General features: G+C 42.1%; 1 protein-coding gene across 3 annotated transcripts in view; it reads left to right on the forward strand.

Moving 5' to 3' along the window:
• Positions 1 to 27009, forward strand: part of CEP85 (centrosomal protein 85) — a 31484-nt gene that overhangs the window by 1576 nt on the left and 2899 nt on the right. Inside the window, exons 2-12 of one of the 3 annotated variants that reach the window (XM_019650251.1) lie at positions 4471 to 4541; positions 7174 to 7326; positions 14423 to 15117; positions 15869 to 16002; positions 16411 to 16528; positions 17591 to 17776; positions 21586 to 21738; positions 21971 to 22125; positions 23206 to 23317; positions 24217 to 24267; positions 26424 to 26531. In XM_019650251.1, the coding sequence (XP_019505796.1) occupies positions 4493 to 4541; positions 7174 to 7326; positions 14423 to 15117; positions 15869 to 16002; positions 16411 to 16528; positions 17591 to 17776; positions 21586 to 21738; positions 21971 to 22125; positions 23206 to 23317; positions 24217 to 24267; positions 26424 to 26531 (1914 nt within the window). In that variant the 5' untranslated portion in view covers positions 4471 to 4492. Of the gene's footprint in view, positions 1 to 4470; positions 4542 to 7173; positions 7327 to 13887; positions 14105 to 14422; positions 15118 to 15868; positions 16003 to 16410; positions 16529 to 17590; positions 17777 to 21585; positions 21739 to 21970; positions 22126 to 23205; positions 23318 to 24216; positions 24268 to 26423; positions 26532 to 27009 lie in introns of those variants that run through there. The other 2 variants (XM_019650252.1, XM_019650253.1) reach the window with 2 other exon arrangements.

Here is a 27009-nt window from a genome sequence, read left to right on the forward strand (position 1 = left end):
CGCCCAGCATCCCAGCTGTGGAAGGCAGCGTCACCGGCCCTCACATGCAGGATCCGAACCGGGGCCCTCTGGCGTCCCAAGCCAGCCCTTAACCATCGCGCCACTCGGCCGGCCCAGGACTTGTTCTTTGTAAAGGCAGCTTCTTGGCAATGATTTGGCTTCTCTTTCTTTCCTTTTTTTATTTTAAGTTTAGAAATATGGACCACTTCATGAATTTGCATGTCATCCTTGCGCAGGGGCCATGCTAATCTCTGTATCGTTCCAATTTTAGTATATGTGCTGCTTAAGCGAGCACTGGCTTCTCTTTCTTTAGACCTGATTTAATGAATGATTAAGGCCATGAAAATAGTGTGATGGTGTGAGATTCTTAATGTGGCTATATCAGCTGCCTGTATCCCTTCAAATCCTCTGTGGTTCTCTCAACAGCTGCCAAGTGTGACGTTCCACACTAAGATTATAATTCTTCAAGGGGAGAAATACAACAGTCAAAATTTAATTCTTGGTTAGCAATTTGGGAAATAGAGCCTGGGTGGTGACCAACGGCAAAGTAAAGAAATTATATGAACTACCTCTGCTCCTAACTGCTCTGAGGCTTGCAGATCTGGCTGTGTTTGAGGCAAAGAAACTTGTGGTGCCTTACTAACATTCATTATTTCTCTTTGTCACATACAAAGAATGCTGATTAGACTCCTATAGCATTAGAGCACAGTCCTGGCTTTGAAGCATCTTCCTTGACATATGACCTTCACCTTTCTAAACCTTTATTTTCTCACCCAGAAAATGAGGATAATGTAACTACCTCATAGATTTGATGTGAGCATTAAACATAAGACATGATACCTACAGAGTATTTAGCACAGTGCTTGATGGGTAGTAAGTACTGAATACATGTTAAATTTGTATAATGAATGAATATTTCTGTAGTTTAAGGACTTAGAAGAGAAGCCAACAATGTTGGGTGCTTTTTTTCTGTCTGCCTCCATTCACTCCTACTTTACTTGATTGTGTAATTGGTTATTGTGTTGCTTTTCATACCTTCATTTCTCTTTTAGCTCAGGAAATCTCTTATTTCCTTCAAATGATCCTAAAAATTTCCACCAGTATCTTATCTATTTCTGAACTTAGTAGGAAAAAGTCAAGAATTATTTGTTCTGTACTGTTTTACTCTTTATGGGAGTTCTTAATTGAGATACAGTTCACATATCATAAAATTCAATTTTACATGTGTACAGTTCAGTGGTTTTAGTAAACTCACAAGGTTGTACAGTCATTACCACTATCTAATCTCAGAATATTGTAATCACCCTGGAAAGAAACCATATCCATTAGCAGTCACTCTCCATCCCCTCACTACCCTTCTGTTAGTCCCTGGCAACCAGTAATCTACTGTCTCTGTGGATTTGCTGGTTCTGGACATTTCATATGAATGGAATCATACAATATGTGGCCTGTTGTTTGGCTTCTTTCATTTAGTGTAATGTTTTCAGTGTTCATCCATGTTGTAGCATGTATCAGTACTTCATTTCTTTTTTTTAAAAATATTTTATTGGGTAATTGGTGGAGGGGAACAGCGTTGGGGAATGGGGAAGGGGAACAGATAAGTGGCTGTCCTTTTGTTCTTCAGTCTAGTTGTGGAAGACGCTGCTTCACGGGCCCATGTTGGTATTGTGATCCTTGCTCTCTTCCCAGCTGAGGCAGATCGGTCGCTGGCCATTGGATGGGCAGCTCACGCCAGCTGCTGGCCACTCATGGCAGACCAGCTCCAGGTCAAGCTGCAGTCTTAGCTGTAGAGGGCACAGCATCACTGGCCCATGTGGGAACTGAACTGGCGGCCCTGCTCCTCAGATCTCGCGCTCCCAAGCCAACTCTTAACCAACTGAGCCACTGGACTGGCCCACTTCATTCCTTTTTATAGCCACATTTAATTACCCATTCATCAGTTGATGGACATTTGAGTTCTTTCTTTTTGGCTAGTATAAATAATGCTGCTATGAGTATACATATACAAGATTTGATGTGGACCTGTGTTTTTATTTCTCTTGAATATGTACCTAGGAGTGGAACTGCTGAATCATAGGGTAACTCTGTTTAATTGGGAGTTCTTTTGTCATCCTCTTTTCAATTTATCTGAATTTGGAAAGGTCTCAGAATCTAGTGGGCCTATCATTTTGTTCTGCTTTAAAGAAAGGGGTAAAGAAAAAGATTTCGATATTGACTATTTGATATTACTAGTAGGTAATCTAATCTTTTTGTGTCACCATTAACACACTGAATGATACTACCCATAAATTGAAGGTTTTATGACTGAAAAAAGCTTCTTTTACCAAGTATACAAAGGCCTAAGATTTCTGTTGTAAATGCAGTGAATTAGTGTGGGTTTGGGTTGTTATTACTAAGATAAAACTATAGAGGTCAGTAAAGTACATTAGAGGAATAGTACCATATAGCCTTTTTTTCCACTCCAAAGTTTGAATTTCACCTCTAAGAATTGTTCTGTTGGCAGAGTTTGACCCCAAACTCTTTGGGACTCTTATGAATTCAAAGTTTCTAAATTTATACTTTATCCTCCAGGGACCATACTGTGCCACTTTTATTGACATAAACTGCCAAGTGTAATAATAAAAACATTAATAAAGCACTTAATACGTGTCAGGCATTATTGTAACTTAATTCTAAATGAATTAACATGAATTACTTCCTGTCTTTACCTCATTTTTACATGAAGGAACTGAGGCACAGATATTAAGAAATTTGCTCAGGGTTATACAGCGAATAAGTTGCTAAGTCAAGCTTAACACCCAAGCTGTCTGATCAAGAGTCCATATTCTGATCCACTTCTCTGTACTGCTTCTCAAGTACTCTGCAAATATAAGATATTATTATTTGCTGTTATTAGTTACAGTTAATTAAAGCTTTTGTTTACATAGTCATCAGACTTCTGCTGAATTCTCAGAACCTAACATTAGATTAAATATAAATGTTTTAAGGAGTGGGGAAATGGGAAGAAAACCTCGTGTTCCCTGTTTAGGATTGGGGTTCTGCTAATGACTGAGAATTCTGTGCATCTTTGTGCATCATATGACATAATATTACTGGAGGAATCGAAATTCATTTTATGTTAATCATAACTGAAGCTATGATAGTTAATTGTAGGTTTGATTATTTAGTTCTTTCTCCACCCAGCCCGTCCCATCCTGTCCCCATGGCTAAGAAGATCCATGGCAAAGTTTATTAATTAGAAGTAATATTATTATTATTATTTTTAATGATTTTATTGGGGAATTGGGGGAGGGAACAGTGTTGGGGAATCGGGGAAGGGAAACAGACAAGTTGCTGTACTTTTGTTCTTCAGTCTAGTTGTGGAGGACGTTGCTTCACTGGCCCATGTTTGTATTGTGATCATTGCGCTCTTCCTGGCTGATGCAGATCAGTCGCCGGCCATTGGACGGCCGCTCATGGTGGCTCAAGGTAGCTCACAATGGCTGCCGGCTGCTCACGGTAGTTCATGGCAGCCCGCTGCAGCCTATGTCATCACCAGCAACTCATAGCAGCCCAGCTCCAGGTTGAGCTGTTGTTCACCAACTTAGCTGTAGAGGGCGCAGCGTCACTGGCCCATGTGGGATCCAAACTGGAGGCCCTGCTGCTCAGAGCTCGCGCTCCCAAGCCAACTGTTAACCAGCGAGCCACTTGTGGGCCCAGAAGTAATGTTATTTTTATCTTTTCCAACAATTGGAGGGGTTCTGTGACCGTGTAGGATCAGTATTGGGAATCTCTGTTTGGTCTAGGTTTTTCTCTTTGCTTTAGGAAGAGAAGTAGGGTGGAGTATTGGGAATTGGTTTGCCTTAAAAAATATCCTTAGGGGTAAAACATGTGGAGGAATACTTGAATACTCTGTGGTTTTGACAGTTTCAGTTGAATGGGAATGAGTTACAGGGAACTGAAAGACAGTGGAGGGCCGGACGAGTGGCTCAGTTGGTTAAGAGTTGGCTTAAAAGTGTGAACTCTGAACAACATGGCCGCCGGTTTGATTCCCACATGGGCCAGTGATACTGCGCCTAAGTTGAGCTGTCGTTGAGCTGCCAACAGGTGACAGGATGGTTGAGCTGGTGTAACAACAAGATTGCTTGTTCGATGGTGGGCTATGCCCACCCGCAACTAAGACTGAACTCGGCACCTTGAGCTGAGCTGCCACTCAGATGGCTCAGTGGATAGAGCGTGCGCTCTTAACAACAAGGCTGCTGGTTCGATTCCCTCATGGAATGGTGGCTACGCTCATCTGCAACTAAGATTGAACAGAGCACCTTGAGCTTAGAGGCCACCAGCTGCCGATGGGAAGCTAGATGGCGACTGGCGCCCTCTGCAATGAAGATTGAAGAACAACAACTTGGCTGGTCCTCTTCCCCAATTCCCCAATTAAAAAAAGAAAAAAGACAGTGGAGAGATCTGACTGGTTATTCCTTCATTCTACAGTTGGCTGGAATAACTGTCGGCCATGCAGGAAAAATATCCAAGTGAGAGAATCTCTCATACCAGTTCTCCAGGTGAGTAGTCAAAGTTTTCTGGGTTAAAATCTGACCTTTGCTTCATTATTTCATAACAGAAATTTCCTTTAACGGACATACTGAGCAAACAAGCATTCACTGAAATGCTGGTATTAAAGGAACAAAAATAACATGGGGCTATATTGAATAGAAAAACAGGTCTCTCTGAGAGAACATCTATTTATTTCTGGTCCTACATGGCTTCCAACAAGATCATGTGATTGATTGAGAGGGGAGGACACATAAAGGATTGGAACAGAATGACTTTGGAAAATAGTCCTATTTGAAATCAGAAAAACACAGCATAAATTACTGTGTTCTGTGTTGTCTTTGTAGTCGTGTGGGTGGGTCAGTCATCTGCTAGCCCACAAAGATTGGAATTCTTCTTGAATGTCAACAGTCTCAGTTGTGTTGTCACTAGACTCAGGAATTCATCTTTGGAATGGATGGACAAGATTCTGAAAGCTCAGTAGGTTTATTAAGTATACATATATAGTAAACAAATATATACACACGATAGTCATATTAAATAGATATGGTATATTCACATAGGAAGTAGTATTATAAAAATAACTGAATTCTGTGGTATTTATGAAGAAAAGGATATATTTTATTCAACTAAGCATATATTTTATTTAACTTTAAAATCCCACAATGCCTTATAACAGACATTTGGCTGATATTTGTTATACTCTCCTAGACACACTGCCTTGAAAAACATTTGTTAAATCAATTTAAGATTCATACCGCAAATATTTATTGAACATCTTTTATGTGCCACGTACAGTCTTAGGGCTGAGTTGTACAATTTCTTATGACAATTATGTATACAATGCAAGTTTTTGGAATGTAGCAATTCCTAGCAATTCAACTGCTTTTCTGATGGCTTTGTCTTCAGTAGTCTCTCATTTGATTAATAATCGTTTAATATTTGATAAGGATGCTGCTGGGAGGACATGTGACATAAAAATATTTCCGCTTTCAAACTTGAATTTTGAAATAAGTATAAGCTTTTATAACTACAGCAAAACATACTTTTATTTTAGCAAATATCTCTTTAGAATTGATATATGGAGTGGGTGTATGGAAAAAGGGGTAGAGGTGAAGAATGGAATATCAGTAGTAATAACAGGGAGTGGTTTCCAGTAGGAGGCCAGGAACAGGGTAATAGAGGCCCTTAATCAATTTTCACTGTTTCAGAAGGTCTGGCAAATTGTTCACTGACCAGAGAGATAATACCAAATAGACTCACCAATAGGTCAAATTTCTTTGCTTCTGGCTAGAATTACACTAACTTAGTATAGTAACACTGGTTAATCTCATGCTGATCATAAGCTCTGGTTATTGGCTATGTCTTTTATTAAAGATTATTACAGATTACTGCATGTATATAGATTCTTTCAAATCAGGCAGTCCACTGTGACCGAGAGAATAAAAGGAGTCCTTGGGGAAAATTAGGTTTCCTTCAGTAGAAAGCAGAAATAAGGGTAGCAGAAAAGAAGCAAAAGTATTAATAGAAGGAGTTAGGTTAAAAAGATAGGAAAACACTAAATTTGGAAGATGAGAATAAGATGATTTGTGTTCAGATATCATTTGCTTCCCACTAGATGAAAACCATATTTTCTGATTTCAACACAAACTCTGATATTTTAAATGAATAAGTAGCTGCCATTACCTTTTTGTTTGTTTGTTTACATGGATCATCAGATACAATTTAGAAAAATTATAGTGTGTTTTTAGAAAAAAATTTGAATTTAAGTCTTTGCTAATATGTTAGTAAGTCAGGTATTTATTGAACACTTCCTACCTATCAGCCCTTAAACAGTAACATAACAAAGTCAAATAAATTTCATCAGTCTTATATCTTACCCACTGAGAAATTTTAGTGATTTTTTTTTTATTCGTTTGTTTGTTTTGCATTGCCCTCAAAAGCTCTTCAGGTTGACTTTCCCTTGATCTGGGTTCACCCTGCCCGTGAGGGTACCATGGTTCAGTTAAGCAGTGGTTTTCAACAGGGGACTGGACTGCCTTTACCCTAGGGAGCATTTGGAAATATACGGAGTATTTTCAGGTTCCAACAGTCATGATGGGATGGAGTGAGGGTTGCTATTGGCATTTAGCGAATGGGGACCAGGTGTGCAAAACCATCTTGCAATGTGTAGACTACACATGGAAGAATTGTCTTGCCCAAAATGCGAAAAACACCTGTTGAGAAACCTTGTAAGAGGAAAGAATGTGGGTATTGGAGTCAGAACAACTTGGGTTCAAATCTCAGCTTTATCCTCTGTAAAATAGGGGTGATGATACTTTTCAGTAAGTAGGTAGATGAAATCATGTTTGTAAAGTTCTGTGGCCTCTAGGTTTCAAAAAACGGTAGCTGCTATTAAATATTACTTTTTTCTGTCCCAGTTCTCCTGGATTCTTAGTAGGTCTTATTTCTGTCTTTGCACATTCTCACCTCTTATGCTGTTTCCATTTAAAATTAACAAACTCAGAGTTGCTGAAATAGGCATAGGAGAGAGTAAGGGTTGGGGTGCTGCTATTCCTTCATAGGTTTAAGTGATTTTGTAAAAAATTTGTGGGGTTACATCAGCTGGTTCACACTAAAGGTGGGAAATGTCGCTTGTTTCAGGTTCCAGTGTGATTCAGAAAGGTGGTTCCCTGGGGACTGAATGGCAGACGCCGGTTATCTCAGAAGCCTTTCGAAGCCGCTTCAGCCGCTGTTCAAGTGTAACTGACAGTGGGGACACAGCCATAGGCACATCGTGCTCAGACATTGCAGAGGGTAAGTTTGGATTAATGATTTGTTTGCCAGTATGTATTGTCATTTTCAGACTGTGTTCCATGTGTATTGTCATTTCCAGAATATTCTTAAGTCATTCCATTTGGGAAGGCACCTGCTTGGTTCTTACCCCATGCTTCTCACAGCTGGTCTCTTCCTCTCAGTTTCTACTGTTTGTCCTATCTCAAACAACTTTCTAATAGATTTCTTGGCCTCAAATCTTTCCCTCTACTGCCAGATTAATCTTTCTAAAAGTCTAATTTCATGGTTTCACTTTCCTGTAAATCCTTAATTGTTTCCATGATTTGGAGGATAAAATTTAGAGGCCTAAGTTCTTCTGTGATCTGCCCTGTCCCACCTATTCAAACGTATTTCTTACTGTCACTAAATCTCTTGTCTTACTATGTATGAAATTAGAGAACTTTTTGATTCTTGAGCTCTTTCCTTCTTTAATCTGGGCCTATTTGTGCTGTTCTCCTCTTGCCCCTCCCACCTAATTTTTCAGGATCTAGTGAAGTGTCTGATAAGACTTTTCCCATCCCTTCCACCATTATTGATCTTCCTCTTTACAATCTTATATCTTTATTGTTTCTGTCACTTGTTTTTGCACTTTAAGTAATAACTGCCTGGCAATACTTTACAAGAGTATTTTGTTTTTCTTTTTTTCTTTTTTCTTTTAAAGATTTTATTGGGGGAGGGGAACAGACAAGTTGCTGTTGTTTTGTTCTTCAGTCTAGTTGTGGAGGACGTCGCTTCACTGGCCCATGTTGGTATTATCATTGCGTTCTTCCCGGGTGAGGCAGATGAGTTGCCGGTCATTGGATGGCCGCTCACGTTGGCTCTTGGTAGCTCACGCCGGCTGCTGGCTGCTCACAGTACCTTACAGGAGCCCACTGCAGCTCCACTGCAGCCTACGCCGTCACCGGGGACTCATGGCAGCCCAGTTCCAGGTGGAGCTGTTGTTCATCATCTTAGCTGTAGAGGGTGCAGCGTCACTGGCCCTAATGTGGGATCCGAACTGGGGCCCTGCTGCTCAGAGTGGGCGTCCCAGGCCAATTCTTAACCAATGTGACACTCGGCTGGCCCGAGAGTATTTTGTTTTTCATTTAGTTGGTGAGTTCCTAGAGGGCAGAGGACTTAATGATGATAATGAATTACTATTTATTAAATACTTTATGATGGATACTGTACTAAATTTAAAAAATATTTTTTATTAATGCCTTTAAGAGAGCGCTATGAAATTTTGGTTTGTATTTTCCTATTTAGACTAGTGGTACCTCACTAGTCAAATTAGGCGTCATTGGATTTTAAACCCAAAGTATCCAGAAACCATACTTTTAACTCCTACCTAGATCGTTTTCACCCATACGAAAATGCAATGTAAAAATAAAATATATAAATAAAAAATTATGAGAGTCAAAGGAGGAAAAAAAAAAAAAAAGCCAACCACACTATCAGAACTTGAGCCCCCAAAGTTAAACTAAAAAGAAAAAAAAGCAACACTCCACACTAGAAAGAATTTATTTGCCTCATTAAAAAGATCTCAGGAGTGCATTTAACTATAAATTCAATCTTCTAATTCAAGGAGTTGCAATCAAAGTTCAAATAGAAACGGTTAATTGCTCTAGGTGTACATGTTTAAAACTCTTAAATTTACCGAGGGAACATATCGAAAAGCCAGATTTAAAGTGTTTTAAGGCATAAACTTTTTAATTAATGGGTCTATTATTCTGCCCCCAAAGCCAGTTCTGCACTACAGGATAGTTCACTCTACTCGGATCTGCAGTTAAAGCACAAAGTAAAATAGGTACAAACTAAATCCTGCATCACCTGAGAGAAGTGTTAAAATTTCTTAGGGTGGAAAAGTTGTCTGTCATCATCTTACACAATTTTGCTCCTTCAAGAGTAAAAAGCGAACTCAAAGACTTGGTGCCCCCTCCCCTCCCTGCCCCCTGCTTTAAAAATGTCCTAGTCCACCCCTCTCTCCATAATTCCTTCTTCCCTCAAGGAATATGTAAAACTAGCAGTGCCCCCAGCTCTGGAAAACAAAGGGGATTCCCAGCCATTTCCCTCGGCTGAGCATCACCAGCACTATAGGAAATATTTTATTATTTTCATTTTACAGATGAGAACACTGAATTTCAAAGTGATTAAATTAGTTGATTAAAGTCACAAAACTAGTCACTTTGGTATTTTATCAGATGTGACACCCACTAGATGGCTATAAACAAAAAGATAATAACAAGTGTTAGTGAGAACATAGAAAAATTGGGACCTTTATACATTGCTGGAGGGAATATAAAATGTTACAGCTGCTTTGGAAAGCAATTTGGCAGTTCCTCAAAGTTTGGGCTGGCCGAGTGGTGCTTTGGTTAAGAGTTGGCTTGGGACGCCCGCTCTGAGCAGCAGGGCCCCGGTTCAGATCCCACATTAGGGCCAGTGACGCTGTGCCCTCTACAGCTAAGATGGTGAACAACAGCTCCACCTGGAGCTGGGCTGCCATGAGTCGCTGGTGACAGCGTAGGCTGCAGTGGGGCTGGCTGGCAGCTGGCATGCGCTTTCATGAGCTGCCGTGAGCGGCTGTCCAATGGCCGGCAAGTGACTGCCTCACCCGGGAAGAGCACAATGATAATACCAACACGGGCCAGTGAAGCGATGTCTTCCACAACTAGACTGAAGAACAAAAGGACAGCAACTTGTCTGTTCCCCTTCCCCGATTCCCCAACGCTGTTCCCATCCCCAAATTCCCCAGTAAAATCTTAAAAAAACAACAACAAAGGTTAATCATGGAGTTACCTTGTGACTCAACAATTCTACTGCTAGGTTTTTACCCAAGAGAAAGGAAAACATACATCCACACAAAAACTTGTACATGAATGTTCATTGCAGCATTTTTATAGTAGCCAAAAAATGGAAACAACCTAGATGTCTATTAACTGACAAGTGGATGAATAAAATGTAGTATATCCATACAATAAAATACTATTCAGCAATAAAAGTAAATGAAATATTGATGCATACTACAAAATGGATGAACTTTGAAAACATTTATGCTTAGTAAAAAAAGCCAAACACAAAAGACCACATATTGTATAATTCCATTTATATGAAATGTCCAGAATAGGCCAATCTATATAGAGACAGAAAGTAGATTAGTGGTTGCTTAAAGGGAAATAAAGTGTGACTGCTAAACGGTAAGAGATTTCTTTTGGGAGTGATGAAAATGTTCTAAAATTGATTGTAGTGATGACACAACTCTCGACTATGTACTAAAAACCATTGAATTGTACATGACAGATGGGTGAATTGTATAGTATGTGAATTATATTTCAGTAAAGCCCTTTATTTTAAAAAAGAATAGAAATGTTTGGATAAAATAAAAAAGGAATGAAAACGGAAAAAAACAACCAAAAAAACCACATTTGTTAGTACTGACTCCTAGACACCTGGCATTTCATTTTAATTGTTTGATAGCTGTGTTTATATGGGCACAGTGCTCAGTACATATGAGTAGAGTTGAATCATAGATTTTTAGGTAGACAGGACTTTAAAAGTCACTCCAGTTCCTTTTTGTTTGAATAACAAAAATTCCCCAATGGGTTAAGTAATTAACTTGCCTAATGTCACACAACTAGTTATCAGATTTGGGTCTCTCAACTGTAGTATTCTTTCCATCACTTGTATAATCAAATGTTACTGTATTTTAGCTATGTCTTGTTAAAGTTTTGTCTACATGTGCAGTCATGGGTCCTTTTTCATTTTGACTATATAATAGGTTTTTAAAAATCAACCAATGGTCTAGATTTTCCCCCCAATTGAATTGACTAACTGTATTTAATTCAGTCAGATTGCTAACGTAGATTGTATGTGTAACTGTGTGCTTTTTATTCCTTTGGGAAACTTGATATATATTTTTTGTAGTGCACTCTTTTTAAATTTTAGTAGCCTTGATATAGTGGCCAAAGCCATTGGTCTAGAAAATTTTTTTTAAAGGATCCAAGATGTCTTTTTTGCCATGTTTATCATATACCATGGTCTGTACCTTGACCTTCGTTCTTGCTTCTTTTGTTCATGAATCTATCTAGCTTAATTTATTTGAAGCCCAGTTGACAAGAACTCTTATGACTGGTATAAAATATAGTTCATTGTTGCATCTGTAAATTGAACAGGCATGCTTTTAATTCCACACTCCAGTAAGGTATTTTACCTTGAAGATTCTCAAGGGACAGGGTAGACGTGGATACTGGAGAGCTCAGAAGGCTTTCAGCTCTTTGCTAAAGACTGAAATAGTTACTGATTTAGTTCAGACTACCATACTTCATAAACCAGTAAGAGATATAGACAAAGTGATCAAGATTTAGCAATAGCTAAATCTACCCTTTACCAAGAAGGGAAGGTTGCTAAAAATAATCAGTTGTGGGGTTTTTTGTTTTTGTTTTTGTTTTTTGAAGGTGGGTGAGGAGAGAAGATGTATAGGAGAGAAGAGATTTAGAGGAGAAATCAGACAATTAAGTTGGTGAGCTCATCCTATGATAGAAAAAGTGCTGCATACCTCATTGCTGAATTTCACGATGGTCGCCTTTGAAGTACTCCCCTTGGGAAGCTATGCTCCAATGCCAGCGCCTAGTCCATCCTTCAAAGCAATTTTGGAACTCTTTTTCTGGAATGGCCCTCAGAGCTGTTGTTGAATTACCCTTGATGCCCTGAATGTCATCAAAATGTCTTCCTTTCAATGTTTCCTTTATCTTTGGGTAAAGAAAGAAGTCATTGGGGGCCAGATCAGGTGAATAGAGACGGTGTTCCAATACAGTTATTTGTTTATTGGCTAAAAGTTCCCTAACAGACAGTGCTGTGTGAGCTGGTGCATTGTTGTGATGCAAGAGCCATGAATTGTTGGCGAAAAGTTCAGGTTGGCTAACTTTTTCACGCGGCCTTTTCAGCACTTCCAAATAGTAAACTTGGTTAACTGTTTGTCCAGTTGGTACAAATTCATAATGAATAATCCCTCTAATATCAAAAAAGGTTAGCAGCATCGTTGCAACATGTTCAGGAACTCAGTTGTCCTTAAAGTATATCCTTAAAGTGGCAAAAACCCAATGACTTTTGGAACTGTAGACTTCTTTAAATAAAAACCACATATCCTATACACTAAATTTTGAAAGCCTTTGAAAATTTTACGAGATAGTGACCCCTTTGAAAAGTGTTGCTATTTTGTTTCAAATTGTTCTAAAACGCAAACCAGACTTAAGGTATAACTCAACATTTTATAGCAGTTTGTCAGAATCAGGCAGTTTTCTTAATATAAATAAACAAACCTAATAGACAAATGACAAATGCTGACAAAGGTCTCACTTTATTCTATCGTCCATAGGTGGACCACGCTCACTAGAAAACTAGAAAAACAGTATTCACCTGGGTCAGTTGGTACCTTTCTTCTTGGCTTTGATTTTGGCATTACTACTTGTGGGGTTATGGGCTCAAAATTGAATTTAGTGAATTGAGAGAGTGGTGCTGTGGATGGAGATGGAAGGAGGTGATACTAAGTTCAGCATAGTAGCAGCCCCTTGTATACCACAATTGCACTGTCTTCTGGTCCATTCTGCTTTGGGAGCAGGGACTGTTGGTGAGAGAGGATATTATGGTGCCTTTATGGAGGATTTCAAGTAGAACTTACTAGTCTCGGAAGTCGGCCTCCCATCAGTCTATATTAACTTGTTGACTAGTCCTATATTTAAGTTGTGGGACATGACACACTGTGCCCTTTGACTATGAAATGTCCTTCTCTCTTGGTCCTGAGAGACTGATGCATGTTATCAGAAATTACTGTGTTTTTTGTTTTGTTTTGTTCGCTTGGTTTTAGTATGGCCTTTTATATATCCCCAAGATCATTTGAGTATAGGGATTTAAATACTCTGCATATGTTATAAGGGATAATTTGGCTTGCTTGTGTTTTTAAAGAGCTGAGAAGATGGTAGCTCATCTATACTCATAATTCTGGGAAAGGTTATAGTATCTATCCTGATTAGCTGTGTGTTCTCTATTGGTTGATGGAGAGAAAAAAAGAAGCAAATTGGAAGCCCACTCTTCTTCATGGTAGATGTACTTGGTTTGGAAAAGAGTCCTGGACATAATTGAAAAGGGAAGACATATTTCTTGTCCCCTTACTCACTTTTCTGCCTGTTGAAAGTAACAGGTATGTTTTCTTGTTTGTTTGCAGCCCATTACCCTGGCACATTAGTTCTGTGATCTTGCAGTCTTTTTCAGAGTAGCACTTGAAAGTTGGAAATTTGTAGAAATGTGAACCTTCTGCGGCAGGGTTAATAAGAGTTGTCTCCCAACACTGGGAAAGAGCTAAAGGAAACATAAGTCTGATCTGAAGGAAAAGTGAAAAATCACAGTTGGATACAAACAAGGGGGTAAGTGAAAGGCAAAATATAAAATAGAAGGTTTCAGTGTGTAGCCACTTGAGAGTGCTCAGTGTGCTAGAGCGAAACCTGAGAGCTACTAAGAATAACCTCACATATCCAGGCAGTCAGTTCTGGTGAGTGGGAGAGAGAACAGAATCCCGATTCAGATGCTGTCCTCCCTGCCCTGGATACAGAGCAGCACCATCCAGTTCGCCTGTTCTTCAGATAGTTTAGATTCATTGCTCGCCTTCACTGGGCTTTTGGAGGTCACAGAGGATTCTTGGCAGCCCTTGGAAAGGATTTTTTATTAGATTGGATTATAGTTTAGAGGTGCCCAGCTCCCAGAAGAGTAGGACCTAATCCATTTCCCTTAAGTAAGTGATTTTTTTTTTGAAGTTCAGTTTTCTGCTTTGTTTGTTGATTGGCAAGATTTTTTATTCAATTACAAGGGACAGGGTGTAAGTAAAAGTGAAGCCAGTGTTGCTTTTTGTTGGTTTGCCTTGTGAATGGCATTTGAGACCCTAGAACACACCTCTCCCAGTTAAGCTGTCGTGTCTTTTTGCCTGATATTTGTGATGACAGTGCTCTCTTTCCCTGGTCTCAGGACAAGCAGAGAACTTGTGACATAGCAGCCAAACTCGGGAAAGTTTGCTGCTTCAATTTTGACTTATAGAAGGCTATTCTCTCCACAGATTATTGCAGCTCAAGTAGCAGCTCTTCTTTCCAGCCCATCAAAAGCCATGTAACCATTCCAACAGCCCATGTGATGCCTTCTACTTTGGGGACCTCTCCTGCTAAGCCAAATTCTACACCTGCCGGACCCTCTTCCTCCAAATTCCCTTTGTCAGGATTGGCTGAAAATGTGGGGATGTCAAGACATGGAGACCTCGGTGCAATGAAACGTTCTCCAGGCCTATCTAGAGATCTCATGTATCTTTGTGGTGCTGCTGGAGAAAATGGGATTGAGCGGCCCTGGTTTCCTGCAGTGGGCCATGAAAGAGAAGAAGAGATGAGAAAGTTTGATATTCCCAATATGGAGTCTACCCTCAATCAGTCGGCACTGATGGAGACACTTTATTCAGACCCTCACTACCGAGTCCACTTCCACAACGTAAGAACTGACCCAAACAAGGAGTTATACAAAGTGTTGCCTGAGACCAAGAAGGCACCAGGCAGTGGGGCGGTATGTGAGCGGAATGGACCTCACCCTAGCGGCAGTGGGCTACTCCCTCTGGGAATCCAGCCTGCTCCTGGGCTCTCCAAGCCTCTATCCTCTCAGGTGTGGCAGCCAAATTCTGACCCTTGGAACCCTGTCGAGCGATCTTGTGAGCTCGGCACTTGTCGGCAGCAGCTGGAGTTGATTCGTTTACAGATGGAGCAGATGCAGGTAGAGGCCCTTCTTTCCTTGCATTTTGCAGGTTCTGTGCAGATCTTAGATCCATATAGGTTTTGTCCTGTAAGTTTGACTGAAGAAAACATTTGTAAGAAAGAGGGAAGATGCTTGTAGATAGGAAATGAAGGCTTGTGAATGCCATCGAATCTGTTGGTGGTCTAATTAAACAAAGTAGAGGGTTATAACGGAAAACCCAAAAAGTCACTAGGCTAGGTACTTTCGCATACAGAATCTTATTTAATCCATATAGCCCCCTGATGAAGTATATGTAGAAATTTACTAGGTTCTTAAAATAAGTGATCTGTCCAGGGTCATAGCTGGTAAGTGGCAGAGCTAGAGTTTAGAAAGCGTCTTTGAGTCCCTGTTTTTCCACTATACCATTTTTGTGTTTTAAAAAGCAAGTCCTTGTGCTGCGTAAGAGTGGGAGGGAAAGATGCTGGACATATTCTTCTTTCCTGGTTGGTGAGGACATCTTAGCTGTTGATTTGTCTCTGTTGCCAGATAATGAAAGATAACTGACCTTTTCTTAGAAACTAGAGCCTTTCTGAGCAGTGTCCAGTTGGCAGAAATCTCCCTGGCAGGTTATTTCCAGTCATGTATCAGAGCTAAAATTATTTCATAAACACTGGCCTTCTCAGGCTGAGCTAAAGTGAGCCTTGATTATAGACCCAGCTGGGTACTGCTCAGGTGTTTTCAGGTGCCTGTGGGTCAAGATCAAGCCCCTCTGGACCTGCTTGTCTTTCAGTTTCAGAATGGAGCCACCCGCCACCATCCCGCAGCTTTTGCTCCTTCACTGCCCACGTTAGAACCAGCACAGTGGATCAGCATCTTGAACAGTAATGAACAACTTCTGAAAGAAAAGGAACTCCTCATTGACAAGTAAGAAGGCAAGGGGTGCCATAGGGCCAGCCTCGGTCCTCCCATCCCCCACTGAGGGGGCCTTCTCAAGGGCAGCACATGCCCCTCTGTTTAGGCCCATTCCTTGCCTCATGGTAGGGCTAGGTTGATAAGCAGCCTATTCCTGTATCTGACTAACGTGATAGTCCAGTTGTGTATCTCTGCAGGGTCTTTGGGGAGTGCCTAAAGGGGGCAGCTGGTTCTTTGCAGCTGATATTTCCTCATTTCCCCTCAGTCAGCTCTCTGATTTGCTCTCCTCCTTTAGCAAAACAGTACTGCCCAGAATTCTTGCTTACATAGTATGGATTGTACCCATGTAAGGAAGTGGGGGCTCACACTGCAAGTGGCTTAGGGTCAGAACCCTAGACCACATTCTACTGGCTTTTGCAGGCAGAGGAAACACATCTCTCAGCTGGAGCAGAAAGTTCGAGAGAGTGAACTACTAGTCCACAATGCCTTTTTGGGCCGCCCTGCCCCCTTTGGGGATGTCTGCTTGCTGAGGCTACAGGTAAGCATATAGCATTCTGCAAGTCATAACTCAGTATCTTCCCTATGCTTGGCACTGTTCGGTATCCAGAAGATAGAAAAGGAACCAAGTGATGTAAGGTGTCCCCACCTTCAAAGAATAAGCATCCTAATTATAAAGCATCCCTTATTCTGCCCTTGTGGGGGCAGAAAAGGCTTGAGGGTACAATCAGGTGGAAGTTCAGATGCCTTGGTGTCAGGACATAACTTGGAAGAAAAGAAAGAGCACGGTACATTGTAAGGTCCTAGATTTGGGTGGTGTTCTGAGAAGTCTTAATCTGCTGGCCCTGGCTAAATGGAAGAGAGGCAGAGGTAATGGGAGATTTAGAGCCATTTTCATTTTTATGTTCCATGTCTAGGAGCAACTAAAGGAAACCATATTCTCACTGAGGTCAGTGGCTCTAGAAGAAGCCTGCTTTGTTGACCAAGCTTCTCTGCAATTTGGGCTTTTGGGTGATGGGTATTAGACAGATTATACTACTGGCTTTGCCACCTAGTGGGCCTGTGAAGACAGTATTCCATCTTGTAGAATCAGAGTGTTAGAGTGAGAAGGGCCCTTAGATAAAATCTAGTGCACTTCTCTAATTGACTGATGAAAAAATTGAGGCCCAAGAAGGAAGAAGAATTTGCCTAAGAGCATAGAGAGAATGAGTGGAGGAGAGCCAGGCCTTGAGCCCAGGTCTTCTGATGTCTTGTCCTATGTTCCTTCAATTATACTGCAGCTCAGGTATTGCTTTAAGGCACTGGTCCTGAAATATGAGTGCACATCAGAATCACCTGGAGGGCTTTTTAAAACAGGTTATTGAGACCCAACCCCAGAGTTTCTTTCTGATGCAGTGGGCCTGGGAGTTGGGCTCAAGAATTTGCGTTTCTAACAAATTCCCAGGTGATGGTGATGCTGTTAGTCCTAGGACCACATTTTGAGAAGCACTGCTTGAAGTAATTCTTAGAGAAAAATGATATTTGACCACGAAGTCTGTTGGGATAAGTAAAGTACATGGGATTATAAGGGTAAGGAACAGTTACACATTGAGAATCTTTGCAGGAACTGCAGCGAGAGAACACTTTCTTACGTGTGCAATTTGCTCAGAAGACAGAAGCTTTGATCAAAGAAAAGATCGAGCTTGAAAGGAAACTCTCTGCTTCAGAAGTTGAAATCCAGCTCATCAGAGAGTCACTCAAAATGGCGTTGCAGAAGAATTCAGAGGAGGGGAAGAAACAGGAAGAAAAGGTGAGCTAAGGAGCTGATAGCTCTTTAATTCTCAGAGGAGTTGGCAGTCAGCTCTCTCCTGCCAAACCCTAAGCTGTTTCTGGCCCCCATTCTTGGAACCAGGAGGAGCCAATTGGGTCAGACCCTACACTAACTTCTCATGCAGGACTTGTCTAATAGAAATGGAGCCCTTCCTTTCTGCTTCATCTCCGCAAAACTACTACACTTAAAACCCTCACTGCTCCAAGTTGTAATGGTCCACCAGCTGGCCTAGGTGGAAAACCAGCCTGGGCAGTTATGCCAGATGGCACTGTTGAAAGATGTTTAAATACCTGTGATAAATTGACTTCATTCAGGTTGGTTTCGCTTCATTCTGCCTAAAAAGGAAAGAAGAATTCCATGCATGCAGCCAGTTTGGGAGTTTTTACATATTTTCCAGTGCTCTTAGAATTGCCCTAGGGTGAGATCGGTCCTCATAAAAGAAGCTAACTTTAAAATCTTTTGGTTCTGTTCACAGCTTGCTCTAATGCAGATGTTCTTGGGGGATCAGTTTAGTAATGTTTGGTTCTGGACCACTTGCATCAAAATAAACAAGAACAGTGCTTCTTAAACTTTAACATGCTTAAGAATCACTTGGAAATCATAGTAAAAAGGCAGATCCAGCTTCAGTAACTCAGGGAAAGGAGGGAGCCTGAGAGCCTGCATTTCTAACAAGCTCCCAGGTGATGTTGGTACCATGGCTACAGCAAGGACTTAGAAGCTTGTTAAAAACTAAACTTTTAATCATAGTAATTCATGTATCTAAGTTAAATAATCACCTACCAATATGTTTATAATAAAACTTAGTAGTTTTGTTCCTGGCCTACTCCACAAAGGTATCCATCCTCAACTCTTCTTTTTCTCCTGATATCCAAGTATATACCTCTATATTTCTGAATAGTAGTCTTCTCTTGGTTTTTTTGTTTTGTTTTGTTTTTGCTGTTTTTGTTTCATGGAGGCAATGTTTTATCTCTCTGACTATATTGATGATACCTTTTGGGATGTCTACATCTGCTTGTAGTGTTTTTTCTTGTTTCCTTCAGGTACTTTTTAATTTTGTTTTGGTGTCTTTTATGTTAGAGGCTTGGTGATCCTTGAATGAACAGAGACTTCATATTTAAGAATAAAGTGGTTAAAAGCTGGGTAGAAGCTCTGGGTTTCTGATAGTTGCCTGGTGGACTTCACTGTAGGATGATCAGACTAAAGTGTCATTTCACTTGGGAACCCTCAGGTATCAGTATCTGAATGTCTTATCTCACTCTCTGTAGAAAAGAATCTTCAGCATGCTGCCTGCTGGGGAGGCTGGGAGCAGGAAAGCTTTTGGCCTTTAGGTTCTGGACATTGAGAAGGAAATTAGGTTTAGAGTCCTGCAGTTTTGTACATAGATTTTTACTTACACTTATTTTTAACCCAGTGACTGGGTCCCTCTGCTGCAACTGATATCCCTGAGTTGGGAATCTCTCATTTGATTTCTCCAGAGAATAAATTTCCAGTCTGCTGTTGGGGAAACCTGGGTGAGGATGGTATCCAGCTAACCTATATATAGACTTTCAGTAAAGCCCCCTATCTTTCAGGTCTATGCCTGATAACCTGCCTCAGAGGTACCTGGAACCTTGAGTACAGAGGTACTAGGGGGTTGTGAAAGGCACATTGTTTTCCAAATTATAACTCCCGATGCAGGTTATAACTCCTCTGCTCTGAGTCATTTATCCTCCTACCTCATCCACCTTCATCTTCTGAAAATGTGTTGAAGTGTCTCATATACCTTTGTCTCCTCCTCTGGTACTTTTTAAAGTTATTGCTTTATTTCCTTCCTGTCATTTTAGAAATGTTTTGGAAGGGTTAGGACACCAATTTTTATTTTTGGGGGTTCTTTTTAGATTTTATTGGGGAATTTGGGGAGGGAACAGCATTGGGGAATCGGGGAAGGGGAACGGACAAGTTGCTGTCCTGTTTGTTCTTCAGTCTAGTTGTGGAGGACGTCGCTTCACTGGACTATGTTGGTATTGTGATCATTGCTTTCTTCCCGGCTGAGGCAGATCAGTCGCCGTCCATTGGATGGCCACTCAAGGTGGCTCATGGTAGCTCACACCAGCTGCTGGCCGCTCATGCTGGCTGCCGGCCACTCACAGTAGTTTACGGCAGCCCACTGCAGCCTACGCTGCCGTCGGTGACTCACAGCTGCCCAGCTCCTGGTTGAGCTGTTGTTCACCATCTTAGCTGTAGAGGGCACAGTGTCACTGGCCCATGTGGGATCCGAACCGGGGCCCTGATGCTCAGAGCTCGTGCTCCCAAGCCAACTCTTAACCAACGAGCCACTCGGCTGATCCAGTACACCATTTTTTAAATTCTAAATTCGTTACCACCATTTTCATTAAGCTTCTCAGGTGATTCTAATACATATTGAAATGTGATAATTACTGATTCAGAGCTTGAAGAGTACAGATTGTACCTGGTGTGAAACTTTTGGCTTGATTTTCATGGACCTCTCTTAGTACTCTCTTATCTTTGGATTAAGTTAGGCCTGTGCCTCCTCTTTGGCCTTCGTAGATCTGCCTTACTTTTTTTCTGCTTTCTCTTGCTTTCTCCAGCTTCCTTTTTCGTAAGCCAAAGAAAAAGCCATAATAGTGAAGACAAAGTCACCATTCAACAAATCTTGATTGAGTGCTGGCTTTCTGCCAACTATTTGCTGTATCTTGGGGGTATGATGAAATAAAATGGACACAGCCCCTCCTGTCAAGGAGTTTAGTCTCATTAGCTCTTCCAGATGATTGCATAGCTTTATATCATGTGTGGTATTTAGGGAGGAATGTGTTACCTATTAACCAGGACAGATCAGACTTGTATGTCTACAGGGAAGTTGTATATATTTCTGCAATTCAGTTCTGATACAGACCACCTAGAGTTAGTATCAGACTTCACAGTTTTCAGGGCATAGTCCCCAAAAAGACTGAGTTTACTTCAAATACAAAGTGCAAGTTCAGGGTTCCCCAAGCCACCCACACTTCTAACCCATTGGCTAAAAATCTAGGGAGTTCCCATGAACACTTCAGGTTTAGTAGTTCACCAGAACAACTCAGAACTCAAGCAAGTTCTATACTTAGAATTAAAGCTTTATTATAAAGGATACAAATCAGGACCAACCAAATGAAGAGACAAATTCTGGAAAGGTCCTGAAAGCAGGGCTTCTGTACCTTCTCCCTGTGGAATCAGGGCATGTCACCCTCCTAGCACATCCATGTGTTTACAACCAGGAAGTTCCACCCAGCTTCAGTGTCCAGAGTTTTTATTGGGGTTTCATTATACAGGCATGACTGAACTCAATCTCCTGCCCTCTTCACAGAGATTGGGTCCAACTCCATTGATCTTTCTAGTTACTAGCCCCCATCTGAGTTATCTTTTCAGCATAAATGCATTCATAGTGGGCTCTGGCCCACTATGAATAGCAAAGACACTCCTATTATTTGGAAATTCTAAGAGTTTAGAAGTTACCTTCCAGGAACCTGGGACAAAGACCAGAGAAATTTTTTATTATATAGAAGTGCTTGGGCAATTTTTTAAAACTGCCTAGGGAGCCCTTCTTCCTTGCCCTTGATTGGAAAGTCCAGATGTGTAAACGCTGCAGTTTATGCCCTAATCTCAAATGGCAAAATTTGATCAGCTTCCTGCCTTCATTGCTGTAGAAAACATTTAGAGCGCAAAGGACAGAGAAAACGGTAGTTCGAAAAAAGTTGATGTTCAGGGTCCTAGAGGAGTCAATGGAGACAGATTCTTGACATTTCTTTCCTTAGGTCAAGGGTCGTGATAAACATATCAATAATTTGAAAAAGAAATGTCAGAAGGAATCAGAGCAGAACCGGGAAAAGCAGCAGCGCATTGAGACCTTGGAGCGCTACCTGGCTGACCTGCCCACCCTGGAAGACCATCAGAAGCAGAGCCAGCAGGTAGTGGCAATGTCGGGGCATACCCAGGGCAAGCAGGGAGTGGCCAAGCCAGGGAGACTTTCTCCGCCTCTGCTGCGTGCAGGTACCCCATGGTTCCCTGAAAGGAAAATCCCAGAAGAGTCATGTCCAGATTCACATCAGTCAAATTCACAACTAGACTATAGGCTTTTTGAGATACCCAGATAGAATCTTCCTTGGCTTGTTGACTTAAACATGGGATCCTGTCTCTCAGCTTAAGGATTCTGAGTTGAAGAGCACAGAGCTGCAGGAGAGAGTGACTGAGCTGGAGAGTTTGCTGGAGAAGACCCAGGCAGCCTGCAGAGAGAAGGAGGTTCAACTGGAAAGTCTGAGACAGACAGAAGCAGAATTCTCCTCTACTAGACAAAGGTAAATATCCCTGTGGGGTTGAGGAAATGAGTGGAGAGCTAGGTGCTGGTCCTGGCTACCCTAATTAACTCCCTACCTGTGTGACTTTGAGCAAATCACTTTACTTCTCTGAGCTTCGTTTTGTTTGGATTGTGAGTAATAGGAAAGCTGTCTTTGAGATGGAGTTGGGGGGGGGATGCAGTGGGGGGCTTGTCATTGTATCCTTTGGAAGGATCCGACTCAGTACCTGGCATAATAATAATACTGGGTAATAATCACTTTAGTATGTATGTATGTGTTGAATGAATGGAAGCACTATATAAACTGAGAAATGAGTTATCTGTATATTTGCAAAAGTAGATCCTGGTGCTGAGAACTGGGGGTTACCCACATTTTTGAACCTTGTAAGCTAAAGGCTATCAGGGGCATCTGTTTTTCCTCAGCCTTAGGGATTGCTCTTGATTGCCACAGGTTCTGAGAACAAAACAAGAAGCCATAATGTACTCTCAGGGTGTCTTGGGAGCCTCCTCCATATTAATAGCAGTTTCTGAAAATGTGATGGCTGTGTTTCAACAGCCTCTTGAACCAAATCCAGTTTCTAATGGGATGGATTGGATTTCTCATCCCATTATTCAACCACAGTGACCTGTTGTTTATCTTAGCAGATGGGCCATGATGAAAGTGACTGTGGGATCCATTAGAAGAGACCATTGGTTGGAGTCAGAAGTGAGGTTAGGGGACAAAGTTGACTCTGCCTCAGACTGTGCGCCAAGAAAAAGGAGATTTTTTATATTTCCCCAAATTGCTACAGCATGCATGTATGACTTTTTTGGATATTTATTTTTAGATATCCAAACAAAGAGTCAAAGAGCCTCAGGCAGGTGGCCATCGCATAGATGTTGGCCTCTAGGGAAGCGAACTGATATGGACTGAGTAGCTACCGTGTGGCACACCCTGCATTACAACAGACCTAACACATTATCCTCGGCTATGGCTCAGAAGGGCCAAAGTGGCCCCAAAACCTATGGTAAATAGCAGAATCAGGAGTCAGAGCTACATCTCTCTGACTTCAAAGTCCTTGAAGAGGCCACTGTTTTTCAGCCTGCAAGATAAGCATTGTGTGGAGGCCAGTGGAGAAGGTCCAGCCTCCCAGGAAGAAGGTCCAGAAGTGGAAATGGAGTCCTGGCAGAAGGAATGTGATTCACTGCGCAAGGTGACTGAGGGTAGCCTGGCTGTAACAGGGAGGCTGAGAGGAAAGAGAAGATTGTGTATTGGGAAGGAACCATGAATACCTTGCCCTGGGCCATTTAGGATCTGTTACCCAGAGCTTTTCTCTCTTTCGAGAAGTCACCCTTGCATAATAAATTTCCATTGTAGACATTCATCCTTATGACAGGCAGGCAGAGTGGGAGGAGGACATGCCTCTGACTAGCCAGACTTGATGCTCCAAAATGGTGCCCCGAAGCTTGGCCCGCTTCATGGCTCAGGCCTCATACAGAACCTCTTGCACTGAGCAGAGTTCTAACTAGTGAGGTGGCCCTAATTTAGCAGAGAAGGCCTGCTAGTGACACTGATCACAGGTCAGCAAAAAGGAAGACTCAGAAATGGTTCAGAGAATACCTGAGGTTTCAGAGGACAGAAAACTGGGCCTGTTCAGGTTCTCTCCTTGGACAGTCAGTGTGACGAAAGCTGTAACAACCATCACAGCCCTGGATAGGGCGGGCAATCTTCATTAAGTTGAGTTTTTAGTCATGTCCTTTACCAAAGAACCAGAATGTATGCTGGCTATATATAAAGTTAATTCCACTGACCTACAGTCATGAGGGTGAGGGTGTCTCCCCCAACCATCCCTACCCCCAGTAGTGGTCCTAAGTCCACACTACATTCCTAATTGTGACTGAAGCACAGGAGTGTGAAGCTGTAAGCCAGGACAGGGAATCTGGCTTATATTTCTGTAGGCAGAGCTAACTTGTCTTCACCCTGGTTTCACTATGGACTGGTCAGTTGGGCTAATAGCCAGACCACAGATCCTAGTGTAGCCTCTCGCCCTCTTGTCTCCTACTGCACTGTCCTCCTGTGCTTACAGCCTTCCTTGATAACTTTGCCTTTTAGATCGTAGAGAAGCAACAGCAGAAGATGGATCAGTTGCGTTCACAAGTACAGGTGAGCTGGAGTCCTTTGGGACATGGTGGGCAAGACTTAATGATGGAATCTCGAATTCAGCCAACACTCAGCTCTGCTCTCTGCCATGCAATTTGCTGTGTGTTAGGAATACAACAAGAATGAGACCCAATCAGTGCTTTTAGCTTACAGTCTTGTTGGGAAGGGATTTCAGCACAGTGCTATGAGAGCAGTGTCCATGTTACCCTGGGGGAGCATAGAAGTGGGGAGGGGGAGGTCAAAGAAGGGTTTCTGGAAGTCATGGCCCTTGAAGGAGGAGGAGGAGTTAGGCCGGCAAAGAAGTGGAGCTGGATAGGATGGGGTTGGAATTCCAGACAGAAGGAACAGCACGGGTAGGAACATGGAGGCATGAAATAGCAGGGTTTGCACATGGAGCTGCAAGCAGTTGGATGTGTTGAAGTAAAGTGGTAAATGGAGAACTGGACTACGGGAGAGCTTTGTCTCTCCAATTAAGTTAGCTTTTATCCTTCAGGTAGGTGATGAGAATCTACTACAGCATTTAATTGGAGTGTGATGTGGTCAGGTTTGCAGCTCAGGCTTGAGTATGGAAGAAGATTGGCGCTTGGAGAGCCAAGGCTGGAGGCCAGGGGACTGCTGCAGAAATTCCAGTGAGAGATAATGAAGGAACCTGGCATAAGGCAGCATAGCAAGGCGGAGATGTGAGGGGACAGATTTAAGTGAATTTAGGGAGATAAAGTCGAGAGGAATCAGAAATTAGGGGGTTGAAGAATAAGGAAAAATCAAAGATGACTCCTGGTTCCTATTTTGGGCCACAGTGGGAGTGTCCTTAATTGGGTTCTCCAGGAAATCCTAGGTAAAGCAGGTTTACTCATGTTCTCTTCCAACTCAAAAAGAGGTTCACACTAAATGAGTAAAATGCTGTCACTGTAAGGAGCAACGAAAGCTGCAACCCTGCCTTTCCCATTGTGTGGGTCGGGCAATGTCTATTTAGTGCACCCACTTCAAGGCCTGTTAGAATATAGTCAAGCCTAGTGAGCGTTTATACCCTTGTAAAATACCAGGCTTTTAGTAGAGTTTTTAATGGATCTCAAAGTACATTTCCTGGAACCCTGAGGTTCCACAAAGGTTGAAAAAGCCCAACATTTTAAATGGTACATTTAGCCATGATCAGGCAAATTGTCAGGTGAAATTGTTGGAATTAAGTGGATTCATAATGGTCGCCTTGGGTATTTCATGGTGATGAGACATTCTTCTAGGCTGTTAACATTTTTTAATACAAAATGGGAAAATTCAGAAAAATTTTCAATTACAGAAATATTTTTTTATACTTTATTTGTTCAAATCAGTTACAAAAGTCAGGGGAAATTGGAATGAATAGAATGAGAGGCAGAAGACAAAAAATATAAAGACCTCCCTCCCCCTGACTATCCCTACACACCCCACCCCAACTAGATTTGCCTGTTGGTGTGCTCTCGTACCCCTTCTCGTCTCTGTCAGAAGCATTTAAAACAGTATTGTCAAGGGCTTGTGCTGTGAGCTCCTTAAAGACTGGTATTCGTCTCAGTAGCCTCAGTGCCTGTCACAGTAAGTGCTCAAAATATTGAACTCAACGAATGGGTGTTCCCTGCCCTCAGGAAAATTATGGTCTAGTGGAGGGAGGAATCATATGCACAACCAGCAAATGTACTCCTGGGCTCTGATGGAGGTATGAGTAGCAGGGCAAGATTAGGATTCATTGAATCTGATTTGCAGATTGAGGAAAGCTTGGGTGAGCCTTGGAGGTTTCCTGGGTGACAGGCAGAGCAGAAGAGAAGTTTGGGTAAAGGGGAAGGAGACTGAGCAACAGTATCAAGAGCTGGAGCCTTTGAGGGTGAAGGCCCGTCAGTCATTCGGTGTGACTGGAGTGGAGGCTGTGTGGAGGATGAAAAGAGATGGCTAGAAAAATAGGACCAGGTCAGACTGGCCTGGGTTGCCCTGCTGGGGAGCTGGCCTCTATTTAATACACAGTCAGGGGCTATAGGAGGGTTTCAGTCAGGGCTGTTCTAAAACAATCTCTTAGCAGCAGTGTGTGCGCAGGGTGGGGCTTTACTGTCTAGTCCAGGCCAGAGGCAATAAGGTCTGAACCAGACTTGTTACCCCTGGTGTGTTCTCCCAACACTCCTTGCCATGGAATTCAGAGCCTAGAGCAGGAAGTGGCTGAAGAAGAAGGAACAAGCCAGGTCCTGAAAGAGGAGGCCCAGCGGAGGGAGACAGCCCTGCAGCAACTTCGCACAGCGGTGAAAGAGGTGAGCGGCATCAGCTAGGCCTCTTGGTACTCTGATTTCTCTGTGTACCCTCCCTATCCCTCCCACAAGAGCCCCCATGTTTGAGAGGTCCCTGCTGAGCTTTTTTGGCAGAGGAATAGGAAGGGACATTGTATCATCCTTTCTGTTAAAGGGCCTAAGCCATAATTACCCAGGAAAGCTTTTTGGAAGGGAAAGCCGTTCTGTCTCGTTTTGTCTTCCCGCAACCACAGATTTGTGGGATTGTGGAGAGAAGGGTTCAAGAAGACTGAGGGTTTGGTGGTCCTCGTGGAGTAAATAGAGCTGTCAGCAGGGGGCGACCAAGTCCACTGGCCAAGTGCCTAGGAAGGAGCAGCCCAGAGCTAGGACTGTCACATGGCCCAGTGTGGGTGTAGACTAGAGAAGGAATTCTATTCGGTGTCTTTAAAACAGAATAGAGGTAGGGAGAGAGAGGGAAAGAGACACAGATAGACATGAATAA

Source organism: Hipposideros armiger, unplaced genomic scaffold (assembly GCF_001890085.2).
Source record: "Hipposideros armiger isolate ML-2016 unplaced genomic scaffold, ASM189008v1 scaffold_138, whole genome shotgun sequence".
Lineage (NCBI taxonomy): Eukaryota > Metazoa > Chordata > Mammalia > Chiroptera > Hipposideridae > Hipposideros > Hipposideros armiger.